At 46.2% G+C, this 10,116-nt stretch overlaps 1 protein-coding gene across 1 annotated transcript; it reads left to right on the top strand.

Annotated features, from left to right (window-relative positions):
- The first annotated feature begins 6,495 nt into the window (after positions 1-6,495).
- LOC139558589 (proteoglycan 4-like) lies at positions 6,496-9,161 on the top strand. The gene is made up of 2 exons (XM_071373805.1): positions 6,496-6,612; positions 7,287-9,161. The coding sequence occupies exons 1-2, from the start codon at positions 6,575-6,577 to the stop codon at positions 8,677-8,679; spliced, it is 1,431 nt and encodes a 476-aa protein (XP_071229906.1). The 5' UTR covers positions 6,496-6,574; the 3' UTR covers positions 8,680-9,161.
- Positions 9,162-10,116: the final 955 nt, after the last annotated feature.

Below are 10,116 nucleotides of genomic sequence, written 5' to 3'. Positions count from 1 at the left end.
GAGATATAATAATGCATTTACCATAATGTAATACACAGTTGAAGTCATGAAGTTTACATACACCTTAGCCAAATACATTTAAACTCAGTTTTTCACAATTCCTGACATTTAATCATTGCCTATTTTAGGTCAGTTAGGATCACCACATTATTTTAAGAAAGTTATACAGTGGGGAGAACAAGTATTTGATACACTGCCGATTTTCAGGGTTTTCCTACTTACAAAGCATGTAGAGGTCTGTACTTTTTATCATAGATACACTTCAACTGTGAAAGACGAAATCTAAAACAAAAATCCAGAAAATCATATTGTATGATTTTTAAGTAATTAATTTGCATTTTATTGCATGACATAAGTATTTGATCACCTACCAACCAGTAAGAATTCCGGCTCTCACAGACCTGTTAGTTTTTCTTTAAGAAGCCCTCCTGTTCTCCACTCATTACCTGTATTAACTGCACCTGTTTGAACTCATTACCTGTATAAAAGACACCTGTCCACACACTCAATCAAACAGACTCCAACCTCTCCACAATGGCCAAGACCAGGGAGCTGTGTAAGGACATCAGGGCTAAAATTGTAGACCTGCACAAGGCTGGGATGGGCTACAGGACCATAGGCAAGCAGCTTGGTGAGAAGGCAACAACTGTTGGCGCAATTATTAGAAAATGGAAGAAGTTCAAGATGACGGTCAATCACCCTCGGTCTGGGGCTCCATGCAAGATCTCACCTTGTGGGGCATCAATGATCATGAGAAAGGTGAGGGATCAGCCCATAACTACACGGCCAGACCTGGTCAATGACCTGAAGAGAGCTGGGACCACAGTCTCAAAGAAAACCATTAGTAACACACTACGCCATCATGGATTAAAATCCTGCAGCGCACGCAAGGTCCCCCTGCTCAAGCCAGCGCATGTCCAGGCCCGTCTGAAGTTTTCCAATGACCATCTGGATGATCCAGAGGAGGAATGGGAGAAGGTCATGTGGTCTGATGAGACAAAAATAGAGCTTTTTGGTCTAAACTCCACTCGCCGTGTTTGGAGGAAGAAGAAGTATGAGTACAACCCCAAGAACACATCCCAACCGTGAAGAATGGAGGTGGAAACATCATTCTTTGGGGATGCTTTTCTGGAAAGGGGACAGTACGACTGCACCGTATTGAGGGGAGGATAGATGGGGCCATGTATCGCGAGATCTTGGCCAACAACCTCCTTCCCTCAGTAAGAGCATTGAAGATGGGTCGTGGCTGGGTCTTCCAGCATGACAACGACCCGAAACACACAGCCAGGGCAACTAAGGAGTGGCTCCGTAAGAAGCATCTCAAGGTCCTGGAGTGGCCTAGCCAGTCTCCAGACCTGAACCTAATAGAAAATCTTTGGAGGGAGCTGAAAGTCCGTATTGCCCAGCGACAGCCCCGAAACCTGAAGGATCTGGAGAAGGTCTGTATGGAGGAGTGGCCCTGCTGTGTGCAAACCTGGTCAAGAACTACAGGAAACATATGATCTCTGTAATTGCAACCAAAGGTTTCTGTACCAAATATTAAGTTCTGCTTTTCTGATGTATCAAATACTTATGTCATGCAATAAAATGCAAATTAATTACTTAAAAATCATACAATGTGATTTTGTGGATTTTTGTTTTAGATTCCGTCTCTCACAGTTGAAGTGTACCTATGATAACAATTACAGACCTCTACATGCTTTGTAAGTAGGAAAACCTGCAAAATCGGCAGTGTATCAAATACTTGTTCTCCCCACTGTATGTCAGAATAATAGTAGAGAGAATGATTTATTTAAGCTTTTATTTCTTTCATCACATTCCCAGTGTGTCAGACGTTTACATACACTCAATTAGTATTTGGTAGCATTGCCTTTAAATTATTTAACTTGGGTCAAACGTATCGGGTAGCCTTCCACAAGCTTCCCACAATAAGTTGGGTGAATTTTGGCCCACTCCTCTTGGCAGAGCTGGTGTAACTGAGTCAGATTTGTAGGCCTCCTTGCTCGCACACGCTTTTTCAGTTCTGCCCACAAATCTTCTATAGGATTGAGGTCAGGGCTTTGTGATGGCCACTCCAATACCTTGACTTTGTTGTCCTTAAGCCATTTTTCCACAACTTTAGAAGTATGCTTGGGGTCATTGTCCATTTGGAAGACCCATTTGCGACCAAGCTTTAACTTCCTGACAGATGTCTTGAAATGTTGCTTCAATATATCCACATAATTTTCCTGCCTCAAGATACCATCCATTTTGTGAAGTGCACCAGTCCCTCCTGCAGCAAAGGAGCACCACAACATGATGCTGCCACCCCTGTGCTTCACAGTTGGCATGGTGTTCTTCGGCTTGCAAGCCTCCCCCTTTTTCCTCCAAACATAACGATGGTCATTATGGCCAAACAGTTGTATTTTTCTTTCATCAGATCAGAGGACATTTCTCCAAAAAGTACGATCTTGTGCAGTTGCAAACCGTAGTCTGGCTTTGTTATGGCGGTTTTGGAGCAGTGGCTTCTTCCTTGCTTAGCGGCCTTTCAGGTTATGTCGATATAGAACTTGTTTTACTGTGGATATAGATACTTTTGTACCTGTTTTCTCCAGCGTCTTCACAAGGTCCTTTGCGGTTGTTCTGGGATTGATTTGCACTTTTCGCGCCAAAGTACATTCATCTCTAGGAGACAGAACGTATCTCCCTCCTGAGCGGTATGACGGCTGCGTGGTCCCATGGTGTTTATACTTGTGTACTATTGTTGGTACAGATGAACGTGATACCTTCAGGCGTTTGGAAATTTCTCCCAAGGATGAACCAGACTTGTGGAGGTCTACAATTTTTTTTCTGAGGTCTTAGCTGATTTCTTTTGATTTTCCCATGATGTTAACCAAAGAGGCACTGAGTTTGAAGGTAGGCCTTGAAATACATCCACAGGTACACCTCCAATTGACTCAAATGATGTCAATTAGCCTATCAGAAGCTTCTAAAGCCATGACATAATTTTCTGGACATTTCCAAGATGTTTAAAGGCACAGTCAACTTAGTGTTTTGTGATACAGTGAATTATAAATGAAAAATCTGTCTGTAAACAATTGTTGGAAAAATTACTTGTGTCATGCACAAAGTAGATGCCCTAACCGACTTGCCAAAACTATAGTTTGCTATAGTGTGGTTGAGTGGTTGAAAAATGAGTTTTAATGACTCCAACCTAAGTGTATGTAAACTTCCGACTTCAACTGTATGCGACGTACACAGTATCCAGGCAGGAAACCGCACTAGGCCTGCGTTTTTTGTAATCTACAATTCATGGTAAATGTATTTTTGTAAAAACTTCAACAGCTAAACAAAAGGTACAACAAAATAGAAAACAAAACAGAGGCTTAGATGTGATGCCTACACTATGGCATACACAGTATGAAATGTGAAACAGAGACCTAGGCTACACCAATACACTACTGTAGTGGGCTATGTGCAAAAGTGGAGTTTTATCAGAGATTTGTTCAAAGGACTGTTTGTAGAACTGAATTGTTCTACAAATCTGTTCATTTTAATGTGATAGTGTTGAACACAATATTATTTTATTATGATGAATATACAGCATGCCTTTTAGAATTTGTCACTCTAAATTCAAGAGTTCTCGTTTTGCAGGTTCTGCCGCCCGTCCGTCCGTCTGGTATATTGGCATAATGCATGACCGTGTCTCCGAAGGACGTCGGCTGGTTTACAAATGACACCCTATTTGTGAAATCAAAACAATATTATTCCACCTGGGTTGATTTAATTGCTGAGATGGACCTTTAAATGTGATTAAAATGAATGCAAGCAGATTAGTGGGTACGCTGGTCATGTGACCAGGGGCTGTCTGGTGCCCATGTTAGATTTCCCTGCACGCATCAGGAACTTGACACTAGCCTACCAGCTGAGCTCTGCTACACAATGCCCTGGGCAACTCAAATGGTAATTGGGCTGCTAATATGCCATTTCATTTGCCACAACCTGTAAACATCACTTAGCATCAACAGAGGAACCAAAGCGCTAACTGTTAGTGACCACCAAGTCTTACATCCACTGGTGCCCAATGTCACTACTGCTGATTTCTCTAGTGCTTTGCTAGGTCCATTTTGAAAACATACACAGTTAGTGATGATCGCAGAGCATAATATTCTTGAATGTAGTTCATTAATAAAGAATGTTCTGAATTGTAATTTGGCTTGAATTGAATATGGCAAAAGTCCAGAAAATGAACACAGGTATCTGTGGGGAGGGTAGGTTTCACAATTGTAATTAATGGCACTTGGTTGTACAAAAGATGGCACACAAAGTCAGCATTTTCCATGTCATTAGAACAATAGAAAGGGTCAGGGCTGTAGAAGGGTATAATTGTTGAGATTTGAGGCAAATGAGCATATGGCAGTATTCAAGAGCAGTACTACTCCAAGACTGGTGGCAATAATTGTCAGGTTTTGGCCAGGACTGTTCTGGTTTTTTGTCACTAGATGTCCCCATTGCACCTTTTTTGTACCTTTTGTTTTTCCCTTGCTCTAATTATTGTTTGCACCTGTATGTCGTTCCCTTGTTAGTATTTAATCCCTGTGTGTTCCTCAGTTCCTGGCTCAGTGTTTGTATGTTAGCACCCAGCCCCAGCCCAAGCCTTGTTGTGAACATATATTTTTCTCTTGTTGGATTTTCCAGAGGTTCTCTGGTTTTGTTCTTTTGTATTTTGGATTAGTCTTTTGAGGTTTGTTTTTCCCTTGCTGTTTTTACCACTTTGTGGATTTTCTTTGTATTTTGGAAGATATCTATTTTTTATTAAACCACCATCTCTAGTACTGCTGTGTCTGCCTCATCTTCTGGGTTCTGCCGATTTAGTGACTGTTTCTCGCACCGGGTCCTGACAATAATGGCATACCATAATAAAGAATTATCGCTTATCAATCTTAACTGGCAACCCTCATACTTAGCGATCTGGTGGTGCACTTGTAATTGTACAAAGTTGTGCTCAGTTGAGCAGTGGAATAAAAATATTAACTGGCAACCCGAAATACATGCATTATTTTGACAGTAATGCACTGAAATGGCTTATCAATGGCTACAACTTGTCAACCTAGGCTGCTTATTGCTGTGCTGTACATTAACACATTAAAATGCCTCCTGGATTCCATTAATACATCTCATTGGCATAACATTTCCATTGGATTTGTATGCTGAATTTTTGATGACCATCGGAGCACCAGAAATCCCTTATTACTTCAAATTCAATCAATCACTCATCTGTGAATGGCCGTATTGTGTCTGCTTGCACGCTGTAGCGGTTTCATGTTGATTATGGAGATTGCCGTTAAATCTGTAGAACAATGCAGACTCCCTTGCACATGGTCGTTCCTGAGAATGTCACTGCTTCATTACTATTGACATGCTGCATTATTTAATGTACTTAAGTGTCTTCATCTCTCTGGGATTGGAAAGTGCCAAATGCACTGTTACATACTGTTAGGCCATGCATGGGATCACAACAGCTAAATCAATCATACGTCCATATCTCAAAATGAGGTTCAGCCCTTCTTCAAACTTGAATACTACAGGATTACTAAATAACTAGGCCAAGAGCTAAAATGCATCAGACGTATTCCGTGATAATACCAAATTGAATGCTGAAAAACTTTAGACAAGTACAAACTTCAGTGCGGAAATGATTTGTATAACTTGCCAATTAGGCCTGCACCACTACACATTTCATTCCAGATACATTGTCACGTTGGTAACAATGATTCGGGAGACAGACGCAGGAATGCGTAATAGTTTTTTTTATTATACCCCAAATTACGACGTGCCGTGGAAGGGCACGGGGATGAAGACCAAACAAACACGTAACAAAAACACAGGGTTGAAACCCTGTAACGGTCCTGACCTGTTTTATGTTGTTTTTGTATGTGTTTAGGTCAGGGCATGTGTTTTGGGTGGGCAGTCTATGTTATCTGTTTCTATGTTGGTTGTGGTTGCCTGGTATGGCTCTTAATTAGAGGCAGGTGTTTTGCGTTCTCCTCTAATTAAGAGTCATATTTAGGTAGGGTGTTCTCACTGTTTGTTTGTGGGTGATTGTCTCCTGTTTCGTCTATGTATGTACCATACGGGACTGTTTGGCTGTTCGTTCGTGTTGATGTAGTCTGTTCCTGTCCGTGAGTTCTACGTTTTGTTAGTTTAATTCATGTTCAGGTTTCGTCTACGTCGTTTTCTTGTTTTGTAATTTTTGTAAGTGTTTGTTTTTGTGTTGCCATCGTTTCAAATAAAGAGATGGCTTATTTCCCTAATGCTGCGTATTGGTCCACTGATCCTTCTCTCCTCTCCTCGTCCGAGGATGAGGAGAGCGACAGCCCTTACAGAATCACCCACCACGCTAGGACCAAGCGGCAAGGGAAAACTCAACGGAGTAAGGGACAGGAAAAGAAGGAGCAATGGACTTGGGACGATATCTTGGACGGAAAAGGTTGCTACACATGGGAGGAGATCCTGGCTGGTAGGGATCGCCTCCCATGGGAGCAGCTGGAGGCACTGAGGAGAGCAGAGGCTACCGGAGAGAGGAACCGGAGCTATGAGGGAACGCGTCTGGCACGGAAGCCCAAAAAGCCCGTAAGTAACACCCAAAAATTTCTTGGGTGGGGGCTAGGAGGTAGTGGGCCTAGGGCAGGTAGGAGACCTGCGCCCACTTCTCAGGCTTACCGTGGAGAGCGGGAGTACGGGCAGGCGCCGTGTTACGCAGTAGAGCGCACGGTGTCTCCTGTACGAGTGCATAGCCCAGTGCGGGTTATTTCACCTCCCCGCACTGGTAGGGCTAGATTGGGTATTGAGCCAGGTGTCATGAGGCCGGCTCAACGCATCTGGTCTCCAGTGCGTCTCCTCGGGCCGGCATACATGGCACCGGCCTTACGCATGGTTTCCCCGGTTCGCCTACATAGGCCGGTGCGGGTTATTCCACCTCCCCGCACTGGTCGGGCGACCGGGAGCATTCAACCAGGTAAGGTTGGGCAGGCTCAATGCTCAAGAGTGCCAGTACGCCTCCACGGTCCGGTATTTCCGGCGCCACCTCCCCGCCCCAGCCTAGTACCTACAGTGCCTACATTACGCACTAGGCTACCAGTGCGTCTCCTGAGCCCAGTTCCTCCTCCACGCACTCTCTCTGTAGTGCGTGTATCCAGTTCGGTGCCTCCAGTTCCGGCACCACGCACAAAGCCTCCTGTGCGTCTCCAGAGCCCTGAACACACTGTATCTTCTCCCCCTACTAATCCTGATGTGCTTGTCCTCAGCCCGGTATCACCAGTGCCGGTACCTTGCATCAGGTATAGAGTGGGCTTTGAGAATACAGTGTGCCCTGTCCCTGCTTCCCGCACTAGTAGGAAGGTGCTTATCCTTAGCCCGGTGCCTCCAGTTCCGGCACTACGCACCAGGTCTACAGTGCGCCTTATCCGGCCAGAGCCATCCGTCTCACCAGCGCCATCTGAGCCATCCGTCTCACCAGCGCCATCTGAGCCATCCGTCTCACCAGCGCCATCTGAGCCATCCGTCTCCCCAGCGCCGTCTGAGCCATCCGTCTGCAATGAGCCTGCAAAGCCGCCCGTCTGCCATGAGCCTGCAAAGCCGCCCGTCTGCCATGAGCCTACAGAGCCGTCCGCCAGACAGGAGCCGCTAGAGCCGCCCGCCAGACAGGAGCCGCTAGAGCCGTCCGTCAGACAGGATCTGCCAGAGCCGCCAACCAGACAGGATCTGCCAGAGCCGCCAACCAGACAGGATCTGCCAGAGCCGCCAACCAGACAGGATCTGCCAGAGCCGCCAGCCAGACAGGATCTGCCAGAGCCGTCAGCCTGCCATGACCAGCCAGAGCCGTCCTGCCATGACCAGCCAGAGCCGTCCTGCCATGACCAGCCAGAGCCGTCCTGCCATGACCAGCCAGAGCCGTCCTGCCATGACCAGCCAGAGCCGTCCTGCCATGACCTGCCAGAGCCGTCCTGCCATGACCTGCCAGAGCCGTCCTGCCATGACCTGCCAGAGCCGTCCTGCCATGACCTGCCAGAGCCGTCCTGCCAGGACCTGCCAGAGCCGTCCAGCCAGGACCTGCCAGAGTCCCTCAGCCAGGACCTGCCAGAGTCCCTCAGCCAGGACCTGCCAGAGTCCCTCAGCCAGGATCTGCCAGAGTCCCTCAGCCAGGATCTGCCAGAGTCCCTCAGCCAGGATCTGCCAGAGTCCCTCAGCCAGGATCTGCCAGAGTCCCTCAGCCAGGATCTGCCAGAGTCCCTCAGCCGGGACCTGCTCCTTGTCCCGGTGCTGCCCCTTATCCCGGTGCTGCCCCTTGTCCCGGTGCTGCCCCTTATCCCGGTGCTGCCCCTTATCCCGGTGCTGCCCCTTATCCCGGTGCTGGTCCTTATCCCGGTGCTGCCCCTTGTCCCGGTGCTGCCCCTTGTCCCGGTGCTGCCCCTTGTCCCGGTGCTGCCCCTTGTCCCGGTGCTGCCCCTTGTCCCGGTGCTGGCCGTTCATTTAGGGGATGTTAGTTTTAGGGTGGTCATTGGGAGGGGAAGACAGAAGCGGGGAGTGACTATGGTGGTGTGGGGACAGCGTCCAGAGCCGGAGCCACCACCGTGGTCAACTGCCCACCCAGACCCTCCCCTGGACTTTGTGCTGGTGCGCCCGGCGTTCGCACCTTGAGGGGGGGGTTCTGTAACGGTCCTGACCTGTTTTATGTTGTTTTTGTATGTGTTTAGGTCAGGGCATGTGTTTTGGGTGGGCAGTCTATGTTATCTGTTTCTATGTTGGTTGTGGTTGCCTGGTATGGCTCTTAATTAGAGGCAGGTGTTTTGCGTTCTCCTCTAATTAAGAGTCATATTTAGGTAGGGTGTTCTCACTGTTTGTTTGTGGGTGATTGTCTCCTGTTTCGTCTATGTATGTACCATACGGGACTGTTTGGCTGTTCGTTCGTGTTGATGTAGTCTGTTCCTGTCCGTGAGTTCTACGTTTTGTTAGTTTAATTCATGTTCAGGTTTCGTCTACGTCGTTTTCTTGTTTTGTAATTTTTGTAAGTGTTTGTTTTTGTGTTGCCATCGTTTCAAATAAAGAGATGGCTTATTTCCCTAATGCTGCGTATTGGTCCACTGATCCTTCTCTCCTCTCCTCGTCCGAGGATGAGGAGAGCGACAGCCCTTACAAACCCAAACAAAAGAGCGAGGAGTTCATTGAATAAATAACATAAGCGCACGATGATTAACACACGGGACGAGACCCATAATCATCTGTGCAATCCACAAGGGCACGAAAGCCCAAAACACACAGCACAGGTACTCATAACGGACATTGTAACAATAATCAACCCCCCAATGGAAACCAAACGGCACATATATACAAATACTAATCAGTGGGAATAGGGGACAGGTGTGCAGGTGTGCGTGATGAAATTTCCGGAGGGATCCGTGACATACGTGATTCTGGTCACAACTTGTGGACTTGTTTACGTGCTGCTGTGCGGTTTGTTGCTAACGTTACTTTGTTACCTGCCAACTTAAAAAAAAATTATTACCGTTTTATATTTACATTTTTCCCCCTCATTCTACTTTTTTCATTCAACTTTTTCACCCCAGATGCTTTACGACCTCCACCAGCCGAAGCTGGTAACATTAAAATTAACATTACAAGTAACATAAAAATTATGCCTTGTAATTGCAGTTGCTGTACTCATAATACACAGGAGAACAACGCCTTATGGTGAGGATAGCTGTGCTGCAAGCCCAGCTTTAGGCAAGGGTAATTTAACTTCTTATGGCTGGGGGCAGCATTGAGTAGCTTGGATGAATAAGGTGCCCAGAGTAAACTGCCTGTTACTCAGTCCCAAAAGCTAAAATATGCATATTATTAGTAGATTTGGATAGAAAACACTCTGAAGTTTCTAAAACTGTTTGAATGATGTCTGTGAGTAATACAGAACTCATATGGCAGGCAAAAACCTGAGAAAAAATCCAACCAGGAAGTGGGAAATCTGAAGTTTATAGGTTTGCCTAACCAATATACAGTGTCTTTGGGGTCATATTGCACTTCCTAAGGCTTCCACTAGATGTCAACAGTCTTTAGAACCTTGTTTGATGCTTCTACTGT

Source organism: Salvelinus alpinus, chromosome 29 (genome assembly GCF_045679555.1).
Source record: "Salvelinus alpinus chromosome 29, SLU_Salpinus.1, whole genome shotgun sequence".
Classification (NCBI taxonomy): Eukaryota; Metazoa; Chordata; class Actinopteri; order Salmoniformes; family Salmonidae; genus Salvelinus; species Salvelinus alpinus.
This window is presented reverse-complemented; position numbering and strand designations above follow the sequence as displayed.

Bases quoted from the DNA above. Each gene is read 5' to 3' on its own strand.
- LOC139558589 (XM_071373805.1), top strand. From the start codon at position 6,575: ATGAGGGAACGCGTCTGGCACGGAAGCCCAAAAAGCCC. The intron at 6,613-7,286 runs GTAAGTAACACC...GCTTGTCCTCAG, and splicing joins CACGGAAGCCCAAAAAGCCC to CCCGGTATCACCAGTGCCGG.